Genomic DNA, 26,199 nt, shown 5'->3' on the forward strand with positions numbered 1-26,199 from the left:
GTAAGACAATTAGCTTTGGTTGCACATTCTCACTGAACTTTTGGTGAATTTATTACACTGTATATTAGTACAAAATCATTAGGAAAGGCTTCTAAAGCTAAAGTTTTGTCATTTAGGAAGATGGGGGGTAGGGAATGACACTACATTTAAAGTCATTCTTCTGCCTCTATTGTTACCAGGCCTAAAAGTTGTAGCTACCCGGCAATTTCGTTGGGAAAACTGAAAATCTAATCCCCGTATTAGGCACTCCCAACTAAAACAGGATGTTGAAACTACTACTGGCAGCAGGGGTAGGAAATTTTCTGTTGCTCTTCTTGCCTGTGTTTTACGGTACAGGGGTTGGCCCTGGTTTGGTCCACCTGCCAGCGGAGCTTAAAGTTTCCGAGGCTTGGGGGAACACAATGACTTGGATCTAACAGCCTAAATGAGAAGAAGGGAATTTGTGCTGCCTCGAGGAAGCCGTTAAACTCCTGATAAGCGAACTCTCTTTTTTATGCATCTATGCACACGACCGACCTCCTCTATCACTGACTAGAAATAATTTCTGACAATCCAGGATATTCCGAAAGCTTGGAGACATATGGCTGGAAAATGAAACTACCCTGGAGTGTGGCCACATCATTATTTTGTGTCGCATGGTACCAGATGGGCAGGTGGTAAATGGCGCTGGGATGTGAACGGACAGTTTAACAATGTGAATTTTTTTCCCCCATAGAGCTCAGACAGACTTCATTTCCCTCTTGTCTTTCGGTCTCTAGTACTTGGAATTTCCCCCTCTCTGCAATATCAATTAACTCAACTTTGCAGTGGGATAGCAAAAAAGGAAGAGGATGAAGGGGGCTCTATAATCTTAACAAGTGTCGAGGGAGTCACTGCGCCCCGGGAACCGCGGCGGCGACCCGCCCATCCTGTGCGGATTTCAGGGCTGATACCGCGCGGGCGGTTATGGAGCGGACCGTTTGATCCGCCGAGGATAGAGACCTGGGCTCGGTAGGGGTGTGCTGATCTTCAGGCAGACGTGGAGGCCCCTGCTGCCTCTCATCCGTAGCGTTTTATAACCATTTTCATCGTTCTTCAAAAGTCATGGACGACGGCCCGCTGCCCGACCTCCGAGACATCGAGCTGAAGCTAGGGCGCAAAGTGCCCGACAGCCTAGTGCGCTCGCTCCGTGGGGAGGAGCCGGTGCCCCAGGAAAGGGACAGAGACCCCGCCGGGGGGAGCAGCGGCGGTGGCGGAGTCTGCAGTAGCAGCAGCAGCAGCTGCAGTTTCCCTCTCTCCCCGTCATTCTCCTCTTCGCCCTCCCCAACCTCTGGCTCCCCACAACCTAGCCATTCCAGTAGCGCCCTGGAGAGGCTGGAAACCAAGCTTCACCTCCTCAGGCAAGACATGGTGAGTGTGGCTCTCCAGCTGTGGGAGTGGGGGCCCGCGCAGAAGCACCGGGAAATTGGAAGATGCGGTCGGGGGCAGAGAGGGAGGCCGGGGCGGCCGAGCTGAGCCATGGGTGCGTGGGAAACACGGGGAGGGGAGCGCGCAGCGGGTGCGCATCTGGAGGCAGCAGCCGGGAAGCTTGTTTACCCGAGACTTTGCTCGGTCACGGTTTGCTAAGACAGCAGAGCCTGCCCTGCTCTGTGTACTTTCTGACGTCAACTCCCTTTTCCTGGCTCTGACCATTGAGATGCCAGTCTGCAGCCTCCCAGGCATAAGCCCGCCGAGGGGGTCTGCAGTTATTGCACGCATCTGGGGCCTGCTGTGCGCCGTTCACACTTTCAGTTCAAAAGGTGGCTCGGTCCCTTGCACTTACTGTAAAAATACTTCCTGGTTTGCCGAAAGGTGGCGCGGCGGGGTCCCTGCAGCCCTTCTTCCTGGCTCACTCCTCTTCCACCACCACCGCCCCGCCCCTTGGTGCAGCAGCCGAGCAGTTCCTAGGCCACTGTGGAGCTGATTCTTCACTGCTGGTTCTGAAAACAATGGCCCACTCGTCCTTGATGTCCTTATGAATAGCTTGTCTCATGGTTGATCCAAAAGAGCAGGTGATCACCCAGGCCCAGGGATTTGCTAATGACCACTTCCTACCCTCCCCCGTCAGTCCTCAATCTGCAATTGTTTTCCGTGCTGTTTGCAAATGTTAGCCTAAGAATAGGACAATGGGACTAGAAAGGGTCCGAGAATATTTGTTATTCCGGATGTACTTAGAGGGAGACACTTATTTACTTACCATGAACTCAGGCAAGTCACTTAACCTCTGTGGACCTCGGTTTATTCATACAATGAACTGCTTGGAGGAAATGATTCCTTCCTTAATCCTTTTAAGAAGATGACCACAAAACAACAGCATTTTCCACCAGCTTGGAAAGGAGGAAAGTTACAACAGGGGCCTCAGCCACTTCTACATAAATGACCGATCTACTGGGGCTTTGCATGAAAAAGAAGTAACCGGTGGTGTTACTTTAGCTCCTCTCTTTTTGCAGTTGGAACACTGGGAGGGAATAAATTCCAAGCATAAAGTAATCTTGGCAAATATACTAGTGCAAAAAGCCATTCTTCAGAGATCATGTCCTATGCTCAGAATTTTTACCACACTATCAACACAAGGGCTCTAAAAACCTCTCTCAAGATCTTTTAAGCTGGTTTACTTAAGAACTTTAGTTTTTATGTCTCAAGAATCCATTTTCTTCCCAGTTTGAATGCAAATATATAGAGACATACATATATAGGTCTATGTATGTGTGTGTGTATATATATGTGTGTGTGTGTATTCATACAACATGTGTAATGCAAATGATTTTATTACTCTATTCATGTTTCACTAAATATACACACACACCACAGGTTATACATGTTAGTTATTCAACAAGTATTGACTAAGTATTGACTATACCTGGTAATTAACTGGGTGCTCAAATTACAAAACAAAAAGTTCAAGGAGCCTATTTAGGGCTCTCAAATCTCTTGCACTCATTTGCCATTTATTATTTGTAGTATATAAAGCCTAGTGTGCTGAAGAATTTTGTAGGGTAAAAAAAATCTGGTTATTTTCAACAAAAGACATTTTCCAGCCTTGTCTATTTTTCTTAATGAAAATGTCACAGAGTTAATAAAAATCTGTTTCCCCAAGCCAGATCTTGTTATGCATAATGATTATGGTATATACATAAATACATTTTAAAAAAGCAAGCAGAAACAACAACAACAGGAGGGGTAGATTATTAAACTGACTATTCATTATGTTTTCTACGTGAAGCATAGTTATCTATGAACCTAGGAGAATTTATGTCAGAACAGATGTTTTGTGTTCAACTCTGTACTCTAATAAAGGTCCCCTTTATTGAGCAAATGATAACATTGGCTATGGGAGTTTAGAGGGAAAGGATTGAAAACAGGTATATTCCCCTGCCAATGAGACAGTTTTCCCCCATTTTAACATAACTCTTACGGGTACTAAAAACCCCAGCTTCAGCATAATTGCAAAGCAACAGATTTGTTTTTATGCAGACTTGGCAGTTTAGTTATAAACATGGAACAGATGCAGTTGTGCAGTTCTTCCTGTCTCCTGGCATCCCCATGTCGAGAAGTTGGGCGATGCCCCTGTGAGTTTTATGTTCTTTTCTGCTCTCTTCTACGAGCACTGAGTCAGCCTCCTTGGTCTAACGCTTGACCACACATTTCATGCTCCTTACTTTGAGTTGTTCACAGATTTTTCTTCTGGATGGTCTGGAATTATCAGGCTTCGTTCAGTCCTGCCCTCAGAACTCCTTCGTAAGAAACACCTTAGCCATGTACAGGATTTTCTAGAGACTTTCAGGAATTAAGCCTTCCTTCTTTTCCTATTAGGATGGATGTACTTACCACTGACACAAGGCACCTTAGACTTGCAGGGACGGAGTCTCAAAACTTAAACTTATTTACATGCACCTGATCTTCTCATTGTCTCTCTCATCTCCTTTTATGAGATGAATCATTTCCTTAACTCTTCTCTGTAAATATTACAATCAATGCTCTTGAAGTCTGTGAGATACAGGTGGAAAGGAAGCAAGATGAAAGAGATGGAAGTTGGGGGTGGACGGGGGACTGTTTCTGTGGCCAGACTTCTTCACCTTGAAACCCTTATTAACAACATAAATAGCACAATACATAATAAAGGGTGTGGGAAGGAAAATATTGGAAAAGAAAACTTGCAGGCATATATTTGATACAGTAGGCCAATTCAGATGTTCTGGAGAGAGAGCACATTTTCCCAATGTGTAAAATATTTTTTATTTTTAATTTAAAGATAAGGAAATTTGACAATAAGCAAATGCAGGGATACACATAGGAAGTTTATAATGAAATCAGAAATAGATGTCAGACTTCTGGTACGAAGTCTGCCCAATTATATTTGTTCACTACTTTTCAATTCACAGTGTTTTACGATCTGTCATATTATTTGAGCATAAGGTCATACTGGGAAATAAGTATTTTCATCCACATTTTGCAAATGAGATCACTGTGGCTTAGAGATGGTTGAGAAATCAGGCCAATGTCACATAGCTAACTAGTCAACAGAATCACAATTTGAACTCATATCATCTGACTCCATGTACTGTGCTTTTCCCCCATTCTCGTCTGCATCCCAATAATTTCTCTTCAAAATAGTTTTTATAAATCTGTGGTAAGTCAGCAATCCCTAGAGTACTAAGGGACCAACAAACAGAAGCCATCAGGATGCATGTCAAGGGCTGTTTCAGATATGGGTTCACTCAATAATCAGCAAATATTTATTGAGTGCCAACAATGTACCAGGCCAGCCTGGAGACCTTGGGAATATAGTACAAAATGGCTACTTTAAAAAGTCAGTCTTCGGAAGAGGTCCTGTCCTATGATTGGACTTTTCATTCCACTGTCTATGCAGACTCCTTTTACAAAATTTTCTTAAGACTTTAAGCATTACTTATCAACTGCTGCTCTAAGTTTTAGAACGCCTCATAACATCTGAAATATTTTTCCAGTAAATGTAAATAATCTCTGTCAAAGTCAATGTTTACCACTTAGTAATACATTTTATACTGCACTTTTCTTTTACAAGATGTTCAAAGGATTTTAGTGCTATCTCAATAATGTCCATATCATACCTCTAGTTTAAGAGTGACAATTATTTTCATCGATTTACTCTGGAAAAAATTTGAAATGCATAAGTTTATAAAGGCAATCACTAATGAATCAGAGCCTGGAATTAGAAGGGATCTAATGGACGCTCCCAAGTTTGCCTTCCTAGATAATTACTGTTCAGTCATCAAAGTATAGTTTGAAATGAAGTATATACTACCTATTGATGCCGTATTCCAGATTTTAGTCAATTCTGTGTCACGCTGGAATGGTTAATGTGGTACCATTATGAATAACTAATTTGAAGATATTGTGTCCTGATCCCATATTTTTAGCAAGTACATATTGGCACAGCAGCCGTGTAACAGTGAGAGAGAAACAATTTCAAGCTAGTTACTTGTCTTACTATTAAAGCATTCAAATACCCCACCTGATTCCTCAACTCTTGCTTTAATAAAGTTTTCTAGGCAATACACAGGGCTAGACACAAACACACATAAATGATACCAGAAGAACATGAATCAAAATGTCAAAATTTTTGAGAAGGATACAATTGTACTTGGTTTTTATCAATATTTTCTCTTATTGATCTTTTTCATGTCCCCGCACCCCCATAATAAATGGCTTGCCTATTCTGTAATAAAAAATATACTTTATATTTCCTCAAAAAGAGATCATAATTTCATTACATTAACTTCACAACTGCTTTGGAAAAGATTCAGAGTAGGCTAGGAGCTTTCTATCATTTGTTCCATAATACTTTCAATAGTATCTTTACTATTTTATCATTTAGGTTTTTTTTTTAATTGAACAAAACTTTAAGGAAAACCCTTAAGGAAGGCGTCTGCCTTGATGAGTTCACAAGATAGCTGAAAAGATAAAATGGGGATATAATTTTGCCAGAGAAAGATTACAAACCAGCACGTCAGCATGTACAAGATGCCATAGTGGAAATCAGACATAAGTGTTGAGATTAAAAGATAAAGCTGAGGAGATCTGTCATGGCGAATGTGCCTTGTACAAGGAATTAAAAGTGCTGATAGGGCTTCCCTGGTGGCGCAGTGGTTGAGAGTCCGCCTGCCGATGCAGGGGACATGGGTTCGTGCCCCGGTCCGGGAAGATCCCACATGCCACGGAGCGGCTGGGCCCGTGAGCCATGGCCGCTGGGCCTGCGCGTCCGGAGCCTGTGCTCCGCAACGGGAGAGGCCACAACAGTGAGAGGCCCACGTACCGCAAAAAAAAAATAAAATAGATAAATAGAAAATAAATAAATAAATAAATAAAACCCGAATAACTCTCCTTTTTAAGAAGGGGCTAAACACCGTGCTGGATGTTTATATATAGCTATTATGTTCATTTTACAGATAAGGAAACTATGGCTTACAGGGGTTAAATAATTTGAGTAGGTCACCGTAAGTGGTTTCCCAGTCATTCATTCAAACAAGAACCACTGGCAATCCGCTGGATCCAAATTACTCCCAAACCATACTATATCTCAGCACCATGAAGCGTGCCTATGTATTGTGACTGAATATTTCTACAGTGATTTCATCCCACAACTACCAGTGGATCTTTTGGTATTCTTTTAAAACTGTTATTGTTTCCTTTTCAAAATTAAATATATGCTCTCATTATAAAACTTCCAGAAATATGATATAAAGAGAAACAAAAGTCCCTTTTTACCTACTCCCAATACATCTTCCCCATATTACTCTTTACCCCAAAAGAAACCACTGCTGACAGTTTGGTGTGAATCCTCTCAGGTCTTTTTCTACGTCTTTGCCTGCATATATAGGCACATACACATTTACATAATTTTAAAATGTCTGGATTTCACTTTTCTTATTTTACATAATAATATTTTATTATGTCACCTGACATTTATTGGATGATTACAATATGTCAGTTGGCACTGTAAACAGTTTTCATGTATTACGTCATTTCATTCTCACTCCTCACCCACTTGTGAGGTAAGCACTGTGGGTTGTTAGGTAATATAAACAGATTCCTGATAGAATTTAAGAAATGTTTAGTTAATATTTATTCTGTCAATTCTCTTATATGAACCTCAGCTAGTTACTAATTAAAATGAAAATATCATTACTTTGCTTTTTATAATAAATGATTATCCAAATATTCAATAGTTCTTCTAGAATCAAATTCCATCCACAGAAATCTGACTTAATCAGAACACTTCATTCCTCTATTGAAGAAATAACCAAGTCTTCAAATTGGAATGTACTTCTCCTCCATCACATACCATTTTAACATAACCTTTTTGTTGAGTTTTTTTTTTTCTTTTTTGATAATAATAATATCAGTAAAACCTCTAAAAGTTGGATCAGAATGCTAACATGGCACGAGATGATCCCTACCACATGGAGAAGGCAGAATGGCCACCAAGAAACTATGGCTCAAAACCATCTTAGGTTTGTTCAGACTTTAGAAGGCCCATGATGACCAAACTGATTCTGCTCCTAGAGATCTGGCATAATCAGAACACTGGATTCTTTAGTTGAAGATATAATTAATATCCTTCAAATCAACTCATAACAAAGTGATGTATAACACTGGAACTAGGGACTTCCCTGGTGGCGCAGTGGTTAAGAATCTGCCTGCCAGTGCAGGGGACACAGGTTTGATCCCTGGTCCGGGAAGATCCCACATGCCACGGAGCAACTAAGCCCGTGTGCCACAACTACTGAGCCTGCGCTCTACAGCCCTCGAGCCAGAAATACTGAGCCCAAGTGCCGCAACTACTGAAGCCCGCGTGCCTAGAGCCCATGCTCCGCAACAAGAGAAGCCACCGCAATGAGAAGCCCACGCACTGCAGCAAAGAGTAGCCCCTGCTTACCGCAACTAGAGAAAGCCCGCATGTAGCAATGAAGACCCAACACGGCCAAAATAAATAAATAAATAAATTTATCTAAAAAACCCAAAAAACTGGAACTATAATATATTACTAACTCGCCCTCTCCCTGAAGGCCCATTTTATGGACAGTTGGAAGACTGGTGAAGCAGAGGATCAGCACAATAGTGAGATAGAAATTTGATGGTATCCTGGCACTACCGGACCCAGCGCTGCATTTGGCATCTCCAGGACAGCCATTTCCCTTGATTGTCTTGGTTGGGTCTGCCAGCATGTCCACTGCTGTTCAGCCTGTATTCTAACTGACACATCTTATTCTTCAAAATGTTAATCCCATCAATCAGGAGTTGGTCATATTGGACGTCTTTAGGGTGAGTTTTCAATCTTGATCTCTGATGTCTTATTATTGATTTCAGATTTTCAGAGGATAATCAATTTCCCTCATTTCTAAGTGCTAGGGGGCACATCACATTCCCATGTATTTCCCCTCTACTATCAGCATCACATTGCTGTTGTAGAATAATTTTTAATTTTTAAAAAACATTCTGGATAACATGGCTTATTTTTATGTAAAAAATGATCAGATTATCCATTTGTAATTAAAATTACGGAATGTTCTTTTTTTCTCTGTATTTTAAATTAGGAGGCCTGCAGTGAGACAGATGTAAGTCTTCAACTTTCCATATATTTGGGAGCAGAACAAAATTGTTGCTATATTAGTACCCACCTCAGGAAACACATAGAAAGGTTTTAACACCAGCACCCCAAACAGCGAGATATATGTCACAACTCAGGGATTGATAGCCCAGGATATGATTATAATAGTTTCTCTGATTATTTATTTATTTAGTTTTTGCAAAAGACATTTAACTAAATTTACGTTGATTTTGTTGTTTTGGTGCCGACCAAACGAAGCTTGAGACCGAAACTGAGAAGGAAAGTCCTTCCTCATGGTGATAAAGTCCAACTTTCACGGCTGTGCAAGTCACAGAACTACCTGTAGTTCTTTTGCTGAGAATTTAATCATAAAGAGCTACTACTAGCTCTTTATTGGTGTGATGTTAATTTTGTTTCCAGGTTTTCCCTTAATTTCATAAAATGTTTAAATTATTATAATTGAAATGATACATGCTGTTATTAAAACATGCAAATAGTACAAAAGGATCTAAAGTAGAAAATGAAGGTTCCCCACATCCCCCTTCCCAATTTCCAATCCCTAGAGACAACTACTATGAATAATATTCTATGTATCCTCCTAGAAATTTTCTGAATATATGTAAGTATACCTATAGTTTCTTATATACCTTTAGCTATAATTATAGACATATATTTGTGGAGGCATATGTGTGTGTATAATTTTAAAATTGAGACTCTCAGAAGCTTATGTTGCAGCTAGTTTTCTAGATTCAGTAAATACTCTGGTATTGAATATATATCTATAGCTTCAAAACACAACTTACAGTGCTCCCACTTTGGATGGGTTACTGGCAAAGGACAGCAGTTAGAGTCTATTTGTATAAAAACATACCGCAGTTGGTGAGGCAAAAAGACAGAGTCAATAAACTCTAGAAATAGAAAAGACCACTGTAGAACCCTAGGGTGGGAAAGAACTTAAGAGGTTCCTTGGTGCCTTTAGACCAATTCCCCACTGGCATCCTCACCCATTGATCATCCATCCTTTGATGAATTTCTTCAGTGATGGGGACTTCACTGGCTCCCAAAGCAGACCATGCCATTTTCAGACACTTCTATTCATTATACTTGTTAACTGGCAATTCCAGTTGTTCATCAAAAAGACAAAACTATAACCGTTCATCAAGAGGTAAAAAAAAAAAAAAAAGTTCCAGCCTGTTGCCTACAAGCCATGAGTTTATAACTTAAGATGGATGCTCTATCAGGTGTAAAATACAATGAAAGCTCAGTGAGCTTCTCCTAGTTCGATATGTACATGACTAAAATGAAAGCCTTTCTTGACTTCCTTGCAAAATGAAAAAAAGAACGGCAATGTCAGGTATTGGCAAGGATGGGGAGAACTGGGCACTCTCCTGCACTGCTGCCGGAAGTGTATGTTCCAAGCACCTTTTTAAGTGGTAAACCTGACACTGTATTTAAAAGAGGGGGGACTTCCCTGGCGGCCCAGTGGTTAAGACTCCGTGCTTCCACTGTAGGGGGATGGGGTTCGATCCCTGGTCAGGGAACTAGGATCCTGCACGCCACAGCTCGGCCAAAAATATATAAATAAAAATAAAAAAGGGGAAAAAAAAGATACTCAACACAGCAATTCTGGTATCAGTAATATTTAAGATAAATATAAAAATTTACTCTAAGAAAATAATAATGAATTTGTACAAAAATATAGTTTGTGTGTACCTTTGGTATTATGTATGATTGAAAAAAAATGAAATAATCTAAATGACCAATAATGGTAGGTAGGCTATTTATCTGCATATGATAGAAATTTGTGTAGCTATTAAAATTATACTGTAAGATTATTTATGGAAGAGAGAAAATGGTTATAGATATTTACATGCTTAGAACAAAAGGCTGGAATCAAATACTACTGTTAACATTATAGGGTATCATTGGATGGTGGGGTTGTGAATGACATTTTAAATTTTTTCTGTTGTGCTCTGTTGTTCTATTTACTTTATCTGCACTAAGTATACATTGTATTTTGATAAGAAAAAGTATAAATAGGCAGAATTTTAGAAAATAAAAGAGTATGGGCTTTAGAATAGGTAAAGGTGAATTCAAGGAATCACAGCCCTGCCTTTTACCAGCTATGTGTCTTTAAGCACATAATGAGTTTAATATACATAAAGTAGCTGGGAGTCTGCCTACTAAATAGTAAGCACTCATTAAGCATTAGTTTTTTTTGTCTTTCTCATTTGATTAATGGCTTAACTATTTCATACTTATAGGAAAAGATGAGATTAGAAGTTGTCCTATTATCTTTCTCTTCTGTCCTTTTATTGTATTTCATAGAAGAAGGGGGAGGGGCATGGCTACATGTAAAATAACTTCTTGTCCTGCACAAACTACATCTGGGTTGCTAAATTTGGCATTGAGCACAAAAGCAACACCAGGAATGATTAGTGCCCAAGTAAGAAATGACCACTTCAACTCTGGCAAGTCCTTTCTGTTGAAAAAGGTGAATTAAAAACCAACTGACAACATTGTGAAAATGACTCTACTACCCAAAGCAATCTACAGATTCAATGCAATCCCTATCAAACTACCACTGGCATTTTTCACAGAACTAGAACAAAAACTTTCACAATTTGTATGGAAACACAAAAGACCCCGAATAGCCAAAGCAATCTTGAGAACGAAAGAAGGAACTGGAGGCATCAGGCTCCCTGACTTCAGACTATACTACAAAGCTACAGTCATCAAGACGGTATGGTACTGGCACAAAAACAGAAAGATAGATCAATGGAACAGGATAGAAAGCCCAGAGATAAACCCATGCACATATGGACACCTTATCTTTGATAAAGGTGGCAGTAATGTACAATGGAGAAAGGACAGCCTCTTCAATAAGTGGTGCTAGGAAAACTGGACAGGTACATGTAAAAGTATGAGATTAGATCACTCCCTAACACCATACACAAAAATAAGCTCAAAATGGATTAAAGACCTAAATGTAAGGCCAGAAACTATCAAACTCTTAGAGGAAAACATAGGCAGAACACTCTATGACATAAATCAAAGCAAGATCCTTTCTGACCCACCTCCTAGAATAATGGAAATAAAAACAAAAATAAACAAATGGGACCTAATGAAACTTCAAAGCTTTTGCACAGCAAAGGAAACCGTAAACAAGACCAAAAGACAACCCTCAGAATGGGAGAAAATATTTGCAAATGAAGCAACCGACAAAGGATTAATCTCCAAAATTTACAAGCAGCTCATGCAGCTCAATAACAAGAAAACAAACAACCCAATCCAAAAATGGGCAGAAGACCTAAATAGACATTTCTCCAAAGAAGATATACAGACTGCCAACAAACACATGAAAGAATGCTCAACATCATTAATCATTAGAGAAATGCAAATCAAAACTACAATGAGATATCATCTCACACCAGTCAGAATGGCCATCATCAAAAAATCTAGAAACAATAAATGCTGGAGAGGGTGTGGAGAAAAGGGAACACTCTTGCACTGCTGGTGGGAATGTGAATTGGTTCAGCCACTATGGAGAACAGTATGGAGGTTCCTTAAAAAACTACAAATAGAACTACCATATGACCCAGCAATCCCACTACTGGGCATATACCCTGAGAAAACCAAAATTCAAAAAGAGTCATGTACCAAAATGTTCATTGCAGCTCTATTTACAATAGCCCGGAGATGGAAACAACCTAAGTGCCCGTCATCGGATGAATGGATAAAGAAGATGTGGCACATATATACAATGGAATATTACTCAGCCATAAAAAGAAACGAAATTGAGCTATTTGTAATGAGGTGGATAGACCTAGAGTCTGTCATACAGAGTGAAGTAAGTCAGAAAGAAAAAGACAAATACCGTATGCTAACACATATATATGGAATTTAAGAAAAAAATGTCATGAAGAACCTAGGGGTAAAGCAGGAATAAAGACGCAGACCTCTTAGAGAACGGACTTGAGGTTATGGGGAGGGGGAAGGGTGAGCTGTGACAGGGCGAGAGAGAGTCATGGGCATATACACACTAACAAACGCAGTAAGGTAGATAGCTAGTGGGAAGCAGCCGCATGGCACAGGGATATTGGCTCGGTGCTTTGTGACAGCCTGGAGGGGTGGGATGGGGAGGGTGGGAGGGAGGGAGACGCAACAGGGAAGACATATGGGAACATATGTTTATGTATGACTGATTCACTTTGTTATAAAGCAGAAACTAACACACCATTGTAAAGCAATTATACCCCAATAAAGATGTTAAAAAAAAAAATATGTAAAAAAAAAAAAAAAAAAAAAAAAGTTATGCTCTTCTACCAAAAAAATTAAAATGCTGACAAGCTGACAATAGAAATGCAGAAGGATATAAGTATGTAAAAGGTACCAGAGAAGAAATCATGAGGGTAAGAGACATTACCCAGAAGAGGAAGATAAAATAATTGAAGGAAAAACATCAGCATTTTGAGAACACTGAGTCTCTCAGAATCCAACATGCCATGTTTATGAATAGTTTAGGATGAGAGAATTATGAGATGTGTGTGTATATATCTACTAACATAAAGAACTTTAAAATAAATAACCCAAGATTCAGTGGGCCTCCTCTTGAGACACTGGGTCCTCTAGAGTGACCAGTGGAGTCTGTCCAACCATTGATGAGCCAGTGAGATGTTGCAGCAGGGCTACAGAGGAGCAGAAGCTTTGGAGGGTGGTGGGACAAGATACCCCTATGCTGCCTTTCAGCCTTGGCTCTAAGTTTCTATTTTTAATCTAAGTCTGCTCTTTTCTGTTAAAATAGGAAACAAAAGGATTATATGAGAAAGTAGATTTGAAACCTGTCTCTGTGGCATGCTGAGCCAATTTCGATATGAAATGAAAGTAATTGTTTGCTTGTTGTTTTAATGCAGACTTTTTAAAGAAAGTGAAGGAAGAGCAGATAAGGTGTCTGCACGTTAATAAACAGTGTTGAACGTAAAAAAAAAAAAAAAAAAAAAAAAAAAAAAAACAACTGACAGGGCTTCCCTGGTGGCGCAGTGGTTGAGAGTCCGCCTGCCGATGCAGGGGACACGGGTTCGTGTCCCGGTCCGGCAGGATCCCACATGCCACGGAACAGCTGGGCCCGGAGCCTGTGCTCCGCAACGGGAGAGGCCACAACAGTGAGAGGCCCGCGTACCGCAAAACAAACAAACAAAAACCAACTGACCCATCAGGATCTTGGAGTGGCTGATGCTAATCACGGGCAAGACCACCACAAGAAGGTAATGGAATGGACGACTGCGCTCAGAAACATTTACCAAGCATTCCACAGTCTCCTCCTATGGGCCTTATGCCTCCTGCCAGAAGCAGATGGGTAGAAAATATGAAGACTCTGATAGATGTTCACATAGGTTTTAAGAGAGAAAAGTAGTCACTGCTCAGAATACAGAAAAGGATAAGAAATAGTTGATTACAGACAAAGCCCTTTTTTGGATTTCATGGGTAAGAATCTGAAACCATAGTCCAGCCTTCTACCATCTTACAAGGTGATGATAACACAGTAGTGCAGAAAATAATACACAGAGCCACCAATGTAATCACTTAGATCAGTGATTTTATCGTCACACTATAAAACTTAATGATTTCATGGTATTTCAAACATTGTTCATTGACACAATCTTTCTGCAGTAAAAGCACATGGTTATTTAAGTTATAAGTCTCTGGAGCTACAGATTTCCACAAGGTGAAAGTCTGACAAAATCCTGTGTACCTGACTTCATTTGTCACTTTATTATTGGGCCAAATGTTCAGCTGTATATTTCAACTTGGTTAATAAAACTGCTGTCTTTTTCTCCCTCCCTATAATCACCCTGAGGGCAGAAGCTATGATTAATCAATGCTTGTGTTTCTCTAACACCCAATCATTTAGGGACTCAGCATTTGTTTAATGTGTAAATTAAAGTACACCTTAGTCCTAATTCTAATTTTTGGGTTTGGAATGCATTAGCAACATTACTTTTTTGGACAGGAACACAGAACCCCAATCCGTCCTCTGCTTCCCACTGGCCAATTCCACTCACCTGGAATTCAGGTTCTTGGTTAAGAAAGACTAAAACATGTTTCTTCCTATTACCTGTTACTGTGACATTTGACTTAGAAAGAGAGAGGGAGAGAAAAAGAAGAAGCAGGGGGCGGGGGGAGGTGAGGGAGGAAGGGAGGAAGGAGAAGAGAAAAGAGAAGAGAAGAGAAAGGAACCTTTCTTCCGCTGTGAAGTGATACAACAGAATTTCTTCTTGGTTGCAGGACCTACTCTATCCTCAGATATGGTCAGCTGCAGAAACCATTGCTGTCAGGGGTACTGGCAACACATAGAAATGGAAGAGTTGTTTTGCTACTCTGTTAGGTGCACAAACAAAAGGCACATTTTATTGATAGTTTTTGCCATCCTCTCTTCCTACTCAGGAATGAGGTTTTGAAGTTCCAGAGTGAAAAGAAAGAACTTACAAGAAAAAAGACATCATTTATAATTGTGTATGTATTGATATATGGTACAGTCTATGTGGTTTGGGTTGAAAAGAAATAATAGTCTATTTTGGCAGCCTACGTTAGTACCCAGATAGCATTGATTGTTTGGGCATTCCTTCTCTCACTATCCTTAGCACATCCTCAGTATAGACTTCGGAACTTAGGACTACGACGTCACTTGGGCACATTGTATCTGACGTGTTTGAGACAGTTAGCAAACTTGTAGTGAACCTCATCAGTGATGACCAGATGGTAAGTTAGATTGACAGAATGAAAAAAGCTAGGTTTCTTGAGTATTCTTAAGATTCTAGAAGTGGAGACAGTTGCAAGGAATCAACCTATTTTTCTGTTTTTAATTAGTAACTAGATTTGAAAGATGAAAAATGGCTATCAAATACTCTAGTATTGCTACTAAAGCAGCAACTGCATGGGTTTCCTTCTGAATTTTTTTGTCCTTACATGAGCTTTTACATACCATTCACTTTCCCAAAGGCACTGGTTTTACCACCTTGCAAGAAGCTATACTACATGGACTTTTGCTGCTTTTAATCTTCATATTTCTTATTTATATTATCTGCAGGAAAAATTTACAAATATGTGGAGAAATATTTTTTAAAACCTGTATTTTAAAATAATTTTGGACTTTACATAACAAAAACAGTACCAAACATCACTATATACCCCACCCAGACTCTCCCACATGTTACCTTTACCTTCTCATTCTCTTCCCTCCCTCTCCTCTCTCTCTCTCTTCTTTCTTACCCCCGCCCCCGCAAACACACACACTTTTCCTTAAACATTCTTCAACTTAAAAGCTGCAGACATGATATTACTTTACCTCTAGATAAATACTTCAGTGAGCATTTCTCAAAAACAAGGACAGTCATAAATGTTGTCCTTCCTCTCTCCTATATACAGTACAGTCATAATTAATGACTTACATCATTTTTTCCTGCTGAGTTTAGACCTGTCCTAAGAATATTTTTCAACAGAGCACTACAGGAGGCCACCTTGCATCAATCAGAAGTCTACCTCAGGCCAGCATTCAGTTAAATAATACAAGTGGGCCTACCTGAAGCATAGAAGGGGCAATTAGAAGAACATGCCCTCAATTTCCCACCTTCCTATTGACTTAATGTCAGAAATCCTGTTCTCACAAAATCATCTTTTGAGCCAGAGCTTGTGATCCATATGAAAAAATGAAAGAGTAACTGGAAGATTTTGGACCGTAGGTGGTATTCAGTAAATGCACTTTGAACGTTGGCTACACTAACAACACTATCACCTTCTACCATGTAAGCTGTATGGGGGCAAGGATGCTGGGAGCCAGTTTTGTTAAGTGAGGAAGAAGAGAGAAGAGGACATAGGAAAAGGAAATATCTTTTAGCATTTTTGTCTAAGAAAAGATTTCTCCTAGGAGTCAGTATTTTGCACTGTACACAATAGTTTACAAAGCATTTTCTCATATGCTACCTTCTTTCCTCAGTCCTGGGGTTATGAGGTTACAACAATTAGGCAATGAATATAACATTTGCAGCATATGCTGTTATACCATGTTTACAGCATGTATTTGCTAGAATATAGTATTTGCCCAGTAAATGTGACCAATAATAATAGGCTTCTGCCTGATATTATACTTGCTTGGCCAAGGAAGTAATAAATCAAGCTATGCTATGACTGTCACTATGTGCTACATTCAGTTTAGTTCTTAAAATTCAGACAAACTCCTTTTGGGGATTATATTGAATAGTAAAATCCATTTGTTGAATTAACTCTTGAAAATTATCCGCTTGTTTTTCCTTTAATCTGGCTATGTTCAGAGTTTGCCAGGAACTATGGCCCCGACAAGCCTGATGAAATGAAACAGAATTTTAACTTTTATATTGTGCTTCTTAATTTTGTTTATTAGTTCAATTTCTAAATTTGTTTTGTGTTTGCTTTATAAAGTAATACTTGTTCCAATTATTCCTTATTTGAAAGTTTTTAAAAGTTAGTTTGGGAACGCCAGAATAAATATGCGAGAAGAAAGTCAGGATAACGAAGAGATGAGATTTAGGGTCTTCTCTCTACGTGTGTTTCTGTCAGTGGGGAAAAATGAACTAGAATATGACAAGGATTCTTTTGGTGAATATTGGACTCATGATGATGAGCCCACATGGCTTTTATGGGGACCAAACTCACATAAGGACTTAGAAATGGATCTTGAAATTTCCCCCACTCAGTCCAGTTCCCCTCCCTCCAACCACCATCCTTCAGTAGCCTGGGAAATTATACCAATATCTGCCATGTCTACCAACATGCATCCTACTTCAAGACAATCTGGTACCATAGGGAAATGCAGTCTGGATTCTCCTTATCAGTATGCTTAATGTAAAATGAAACTATTTTCTTAGATGTCCATATTGGTATGATTTCTTTCGCTTATCATTTGAGTTGATTTTTATCAGCACAGTATTGTCCGTGACCTTGATCTGTACTTTGGAGTGGAGTTTGATGAACACCCTGTGTGTCCTGCTAAGCATTTTTTGGACTTGTTCAGTTACTCACCGGCAGTAATTTTTAATTGCCCTCCTTTCCAACCATGTAACGATTTACATTTATAAGTGGGATTAAAAGAGACCAATTTCATAGAAGATGGGAAACTTGTTCAGTGAAGCAACTGACTACTTCTACGCTGTTGCAGTTGAAGTCTCATATGGATTCATACATGATAAGATCAGGAATTCTGAGAACTTAACCGTTGTCATGTATTATATTAACGTGTACTATAACTTTAAAGGGAAGTTAAGAAGACACAGTGAAAACATTTCTTTCAACAGTATTCCTCCCAGGCACAAACAAAGCAATCTTTTTAGTGAACCATAACTTTACTTGGCACTAGATGTGGAAAATCAACATGATTTGAAGGATGGTGCCAGCACAAAATGGAATTCCCCAAACATTTTGATTTAATTAATAAACGAAATGAGTTCAGAATATTGTCATTAGCAGTCAATAAATAAAAAAACAAGGCTAAAGTCACAAATGCATACTACTTTTTGTGTTGGAGACTTTTAAATAATCACAGCACAACCATATTATCTTATTGGCATTAATAAACAAGTGGGTTAAAATGATTATTGTTAGAGTCTGTAATACTTTTATTTAAAACCACTAACCATTAATTAAGTCTCCTAGGAGCACTATCAAATGATCACATTGCTGAGTTGGACGTGGAGATACGGAGACAGAGTGATTTACAGTAGATTAAGACAAGCCCAGATTTCCCACTTTCCAAACTGATTGTTCAGGATGCGTGGAACAGCCAATACAAATAGAGGAGACGCATTTCCATTTACACTTTAATTCCAAAAGTCCAGACATCATTACTGGGACTGCTCAGTAATTTCCTAACATTAAGTGTTGCGTTATTTTTGTTTGCTTTCAGTCTTAAGACAAACTGATTCTATTTGGATTTCACCCAATATTCTTTAAGGAGAAATGCACTGTTCTTTTTTTTTTTTACATCTTTGATTTGATTTTGTGTCGACAGGATCAAATAACTTGAAAATTTTATCTACATGAAAACCAGTGCCTTTTTGTAAGCAAAATTTGGTGCTACTCAAAGGCACTAACACTTCTGAGAACAAATAAAGTAAGTTAAGTACACACTAAGAATGTCAAATCGATTCACGCACTTGGAAATGAGTCTAACAAGAATCTATTTTCCATCTCTTGACCTTACACATGATATTAATTTTGCCCCAGCCAAAAATCTTAGTTGTTCCAATTAAACACTGATGATGCATATCTATAGTAAATATACATATTTCCAAATCCTCACTCTGTTGGGCCTTAAAGACAGATGGAAACTCTCAGTTGCACACCATTTAACTATGTAAATGTCCACCCTGGACACTGTTCCCCATCTCTGCTTATAGAAATGTTTCTATAATAGAAATCAAGTAAATACAACATATTTTAAAGCATCAACTATATCCCACTCTTGTATAAACCCCAGAAGAAATACAAATGAATTTGAAGACATGAATTTCACGGAACTTGCAAATCAATCAGGTAAGTAAGGCATGAGGTTACTACTAAAACAATAGCAATATTTAACTTCCATAGTATTGAAAATTCTGATCTAATACCAAAGGTTCATGATCCATAATAAAATGCAATTTTTATTTGAAACAAATTATACCGTAACCATTTAATGCTGTGCTTGTCTTTTACATCATAATGTACGACCCCACCTCAGCTCCTGAAATGTGCTATGTATATACTCTTGCCTCTGGACATTTGTATGTGCCATTCCTTTTGCCTGGCTCTTTCTTCCTCTCCCAGCCTTATCCCTCACACCTCATCCAGTTAACTCTGACTTTTTATCCTTCAAGTCATACCATTGATAATATTGTATTTTGTTTTGTTTTTTATGTCCCTCATGAGACTATAAGTTCTCTCATAGCTAGAACCTTGTTCAATTATTTCATTTCTAGAAATTAGCAGACTGTAAGAGCTCAGTATTGGAGGAATAAATGAATAAAGCTCTCTAAAAAGTTATTACAGAGGAGGGTAACAGTAGGTAGAAGTAACAGTAACAAGTTTGGGGTTATAAGCACTGACTGCCCAGGCAACAGTAATGATTGTGAGAGTGATTGAAGTAGATGGGAAGGTTATGTTGGAGCTAATGAAAAGAAGATTGGAATGGTAAAATATTCCCAATGAATAGAAAATACTATTCTAAGAAGTTTGAAGACAATTAGATAGGCAATAAGGACCAACAGTAGTTGTTATTTTAGAGAATTTATATAATGAAAGCTGTGTTATATTTTTTAATACTCTATTTTTTTCTTATAGTTGTCTTCTTGAGAACTAAATGGTTCCATGTGTTTTATATTATGGGATCCTTAAAGTATGTTGTCCTTTTGAAATACTCATTAACAAGAAAGCATACTGTTTATTACTGAGGAATGAAAGTACGCAACAGAATAAAAAATGACAAAAATATTTTTGGAACAAGGAAAGAGAAAAGGTTATATTCATTCAAGATACAAATATGTCAAAATTGTTTGTTTTCATCCTACTAGATATAATTTCATAAGTACACAGATTTTGATTATATGTCCTCAATAAATTTAAGTTGCCTTTATTAGTTATGTTGACACTTTCTAAACAACAACAAAAAAATAAGTATGTTTTAATCATCCAAATGACATTTACCTATGAACATCTATTTATACAATTCTCTATGCTTAGGATTGTTTGATTTATTTTGAAATTAAGGGTTTTTCTGATTAAAATGTAATATACTTTCCTGATATATATTTCAGGGAGTACATAAAATATAAGGAAAGGAGGGAGGGACCAAAAAAACATGATTACATTACCCTGAAGCCACTGTTGTAACATTTTTATCTTATTAAAGTATTTTTCTTCTGTACTTTTTCCTTTGCGTTGTTGAAGTTATATATATACTTTTTGTAAATCCTGGTTTTTTGTTCAACATCATATCATAAACCTTTTCCTATATGATTTTTCTAAACTTAATTTGTATTACCTGAAAAATATTCAATTTCCTGTGCATTTCTCTAATATTGGATAGTTAACTTGCTTCTTGTATTTTTGTTGATGATATAACATTTCAGATTATTTCCCTAATAATTCCTAGGCAGGGAGAATAAATGTCATTCCTTTTGTAACATGATTTTCCAACTCTTGATTCCTGTTTCTTTTGTCAGACTGAATATTGAGTAGTTTGTTTTTTTAAAGGGTGCATGAATCCTGTTTTCTTATCTCTTGCAAAGGAGAAAAGAAGCAGGTAAGCACAAGGGCTTCAGAGCCTGATAGATCTCAGTCTGAATCCCAACTCCATCACTTATTGTGTGAAGCTGACAAGTTACAGATCCTTTTTGAGGTACAGTTTGAAGACAGTAATATCTATCATTTAAAGTTTTGTGAAGATCAGGTGATACTCATCATAGTGCTTGGAACTAGTGCTTTATTAAAGAGTAGCCATTATTTTGTATGCTATTATTATTGTTGGAATTCTTTGTTGTCACTATGGAAGTTACCTTTAGTTAATTAAAAATTTCTGTGTGGGATTACAAAAACAATAAGACAAAAATCAAAACAGCGAATACTTTATCAAAACAAAAACCTCCACTACCTTTAAAATGCATTGCTACCAGGATTCCTCCTATTTCTGACATCAATCACAGGGCTTTATTTAAGGTACCTATGCTTATTTCCCAGAATTCAATATACAACCTCCAGCTGCTCTTTATCTGAGCAGTAAATTCTGATCATTGCAAAACCAGCCTAGAAAGATGCTATTATTACTATTGAAGAGTGGCAATGAGAATCACTGTGATTAGTTTATAAAAGCCGTACATACAGACTGTTAGGAGGGAGCCATGTCAAGTTTTAGTTGATTACAAGAATTACATTTCTGAATCAGGAGATAGACAGTGGGAAAAGGAAATAGGCTTTTTTCTACTTTTAGAGGAACCTAGGCACATCACTGATTATGTTTTAAATTGCATCCACCAGGATTTTAATTAGCAGACAATAATCTCAAACTCTAGTGATATCTGAGTGAAAGTCTGAGCTGTTATTATGGTAGTTTTGTCTTTTATTCTGTATTATAAGATAAGCTTTCAAGTTTTAAATTCAGAAAATTCTTCAAGGATTTTATTTCAGTTAGACTTATATATTTTCTTTAATAGAGAGAGATGAAATCAACCCAAATAGAGCCTTATTTAGAAAATTCACACCCAAGGAAAAATATATGATTTGGCATCATCTTTGCCAATTATATGGCAAACACTTGTATAAAATCCAGCTATTATTTACTATAACATGTGTGAATATAAATACTTTGGGTTTTTTTATCATCTGAGTTGACGAATGGTATTTATGGAGCCAACTCCATAGATGATGGACTATTTCTTAAAAATGAACAGTAGTTTAGAAGCAAGCATCCCATCCTGGGGTATCTCTGTATTGTTTTATAGGTATTAAGTCAAAGTTTTATCATAAGCATCATTCTTATTTCAAATTTATAAAAAACGACACATATAATTATAAAACTATAAATGCTTCATAGATGAAACTTTCAGTGTAATGTTAGGATAAGGCATCATCTGAGTAAAAATAGTACAATTTGGTATTACTACGAAGCCGGGTGTCTGGACATGTCCTGATGAATTCATCATGTGCCATCTGTTCCAATATTTCTTGCCACCAGCAACCATTTTTTTTTGGCCAGTAGCTATTGTAGGTTTCTACCTATATTTGTTTGACTCTATTATGGATTTTTCTACATGGTTATGGAGAAAAATATACTCCATACTATGACATACATTTATACTATGACATAAAAGTCCTATATGTTAATAGGACATTTTAAAACTATAGGAAAATTAGGACCCAATTAAGACTGCATTGCCTTGATTTTTTTTTTTTCTTTTCCATCCTTCTCACCTTATGTGATAAGAATTAAGAAAAGTGAACCATCCTATTCCCAGTAGCTCTTTTTAAATGTGGTGACCCATCTGTTGCCATATGCCAGGCATCTGTTTTTATCACCCTCATTTGTGGTCCTTCAAAGCTAAAAATGATGAATTAACATTGAATTTATGCTAATTTTTACTGCAAGAGAACACCTATTTGCAAACCATTTAAGCTGGCAGCAGTGATTTTCAGGTGTAAGAGAATATAAGAGGATAAGAATAGAAATCAGCAATGTATTTTTATTCTCAGCTACCTTTCTGAATAGGTGTACAACTTTTAGGTAATTGTAATAACTGCGTGGCTCCATTCTTCAAGAGCAAAATGTGAGAAGTGATTCTTGCTTGTAAAATATCTGTTGAATTTAGATCAAAGGAAATATGACATTAAATGTAATAGGGTCGAACTGTTCATGAATGCTTATTCTGGTGAGTGCCAGTTTAATCCAAGTAGTAGAATTGTTTCTTTTTTGAAAAGATGATTCATTTTTATCCAATCCTAAACTATCATCAGAAAGTGCTGATGGACTATTAAAGGCTAATACTACTCTGATCAGAACATAATGTAATATTTCTCAACTTTTTAGTACTGTGGAAATATCAATGAATTGGAACGAGAAGATAGAAGTCTCAGTACTATTTCTGCCACTAAGTGGTGATACAATTTGGGGCGAGTCATCAATCTTGAGTCCACGTATAAGTCTCATAGCATATGGTAACCTGACTTGATTATTAACTGTGGTTTCTTTTACCACTAGCAATCTGAGATTCTTATGCCTGTCTTTAAGGTATATACTTTTTGGTTGCATGGAATTAATCATGTATGCATTTATCAATTAATCTAATTTTTCAATGTATACATGTAATTCTGAAGTACAATAGATATCAATGATATTAGATATTTAGATTGAAATAGCACTGACTTTAAAAATGAAAATTAAAATGTCTTAAATAATGTGTATTATGCAGATTTTCTATCCTGAAGCCAATGTATAAATAATCTTTTTGAGCAAGGGAACAACCAGATTTTTATTGGAAACATATTCAGTCAGCTTCATTGACCTGCTTAATTACCTTGAATTTCAGCATCCTCAAATGTGGCAGACGTTATTTTAAAAATTCAGGTCATTTTGGGCTTCCCTGGTGGCGCAGTGGTTGAGAGTCCGCCTGCCGATGTAGGGGACACGGGTTTGTGCCCCGGTCTGGGAAGATCCCAAATGCCGCGGAGCGGCTGGGCCCGTGAGCCATGGCCACTGAGCCTGCGCGTCCGGAGCCTGTGCTCCGCAACGGGAGAGGCCACAGCAGTGAGAGGCCCGCGTACCGAAAATAAATAAATAAATAAAAATTCAGGTCATGTTAAAAGTAAAGGAGGTAACTGAAATTTTTTATTGTGGTAAAAAACACGTAACATAAAATTTGCCGTCTTAAGTATAAAGTACAGAGGTGTTAAGTTCATGTACCTTGTTGTACTACAGATCTCTAGAACATTTTCATCTTGGAAAACAGAAACTCTATACTCATTGAACAACTCCCCTCTTCCCCCTTCCCCCAGCCCCTAGCAACTACCATTTTACTTTTTGCTTCTAAGAGTTTGACTACTTTAAATACCTCATGTAAGTTAAAATTTTGCAGTACGGTTGACCCTTGATCAACAGGGGGTTTGAACTGCACAGGTCCACTTATACATGGGTTTTTTTCAATAAATACCAGAGTACTATGCCATCTGCAGTTGGTTGAATCTGCAGATACAGAACCATGGATAAAGAGGGTCAACTATGGACTTGAGCACCCTCTGATTTTGGTATCCTTAGTGGGTCATGGAACCGATCCCCAGGGGATATAGAGGGACAACTGTATTTGTGTTTTTCTGCCTTGCTTGTTTCACTTAGCATAATGTCCTCAAGATTTATCCATGTTGTAGCCAATGACAAAATTTCCTTTTTTTTTAATGGCTGAATAATATTACACTGTATGTGTATCACATACACACATTTCACACATCACATTTTTTTTATCCATTCATCTCTTGTTGGACATTTAGGCTGATTCCACCTCTTGGCTATTGTGAATACAGGTATCCCACATTTTTCAAAAGTTTGCTTTATGCCACTTCGCTTTTACAAAAGACCTATACTAGTACTGTACCTGTTTTTGCTAACCAAAGACATATGGAAAGTGTTTTTCCTTCCACAAAAAAAGGCAATTGCTTCTACCATTTATGACATTTCAGCTTAGAAAAGGTTTCATAGGAATGTTCTACTTTTGGATAGCTGAGGAAAGCTGTAATGCTGCAATGAACATAAGTCATTCTTTGAGATTCTATTTTCAATTCTATTGGATATATACCCAGAAGTGGGATTGCTGGATCACACGGTAATCCTGTTTTTAATTTTTTTGAGGACCCGCCGTACTGTTTTCCATAATAACCACCGTTTTACATTCCTACCAATAGTGCCAAGGGTTCCAGTTCTCCACATCCTCACCCACACTTCTTATTGAATGATTTTTTTGGATAGTGGCCATCCTAACAAGTCTGAAATGATACTTCATTGTGGTTTTGATTAACATTTCCCTGAGGATTAGTGATACTGGGCATCTTTTCATATGATTATTTGCCATTTGTATATCTTCTTTGGAGAAATGTCTGTTCAAGTCCTTTATCTATTTTAAATCCCATTATTTGTTTTTTTGTTTTTATGCTGCAGGAGTTCTTTGTGTGCTCTGGATATTAACCCCTTTTCAGATATGTGGTTTAAAAATATACTCCCATTCCATAGGTTTCCTTTTCATTCTGTTGATTGTTTCCTTTCCTCCACAGAAGTTTTAAAGTTCGATGTAGTCCCATTTGTCTATTTTTTGCTTTTGTTGTCTGATCTTTTGGTGTCATATCCAAAAAAAACAAAACATTGCCAATCCAATGCCATGAAGCCTTTCCCTCAGGTTTTCTTCTAGGATTTTTATACTTTTGAGTCTCATGTTTAAGTGTTTAATCAGTTTTGAATTTATTTTAGTAAATAGTTTAAGGTAAGAATTCAACTTCATTCTTCTGTATGCATATATCCAGTTTTTCCAACACCATTTGTTGAAGAGCCTATCCTTCCTGCATTGTGTAGCCTTGGCACCCTTGTTAAAGATAATGTGACCACATACAGAAGGTTTTATTTCTGGCTCTCTATTCTGTTCCGTTTGCCTCTATGCCTGTCTTTGTGCCAGTACCATACTATTTTGATTACTGTAGCTTTGTAACATGTTTTCACTTCAGGAAAAGTGAGGTTTCCAGTTTTTTTTTTTTTTCTTTCTGAAGATTGTTTTGGCTCTTTAGGGTCCTCTGAGATTCCATATGAATCTTAGGATTTTTTTCTATTTCTGCAAACAATGCCACTGGGATTTTTATAGGGATTGCACTGAATCTGCAGATCACTTAGGGTAGTATGAACATTTTAACACTATTAAACCTTCCAATTCATAAATACAGAATGTCTTCCCATTTATTTGTTTCCTCTTTAATTTATTTCAGCAACATTTTGTACTTTTCAGCATACAAGTCTTTCACTCTCTGGTTAAGTTTATTCCATTTTATTCTTTTTGATG

General features: G+C 37.8%; 1 protein-coding gene across 1 annotated transcript in view; it reads left to right on the forward strand.

Moving 5' to 3' along the window:
• The first annotated feature begins 392 nt into the window (after window positions 1–392).
• Window positions 393–26,199, forward strand: part of LURAP1L (leucine rich adaptor protein 1 like) — a 47,479-nt gene continuing 21,672 nt past the window's right edge. The window contains exon 1 of the mRNA XM_030877167.2: window positions 393–1,389. Coding sequence (XP_030733027.2) covers window positions 1,084–1,389 — 306 coding nt within the window. The 5' untranslated portion in view covers window positions 393–1,083. The remainder of the gene's footprint in view (window positions 1,390–26,199) is intronic.

Source organism: Globicephala melas, chromosome 6 (genome assembly GCF_963455315.2).
Source record: "Globicephala melas chromosome 6, mGloMel1.2, whole genome shotgun sequence".
NCBI classification, from domain to species: Eukaryota; Metazoa; Chordata; class Mammalia; order Artiodactyla; family Delphinidae; genus Globicephala; species Globicephala melas.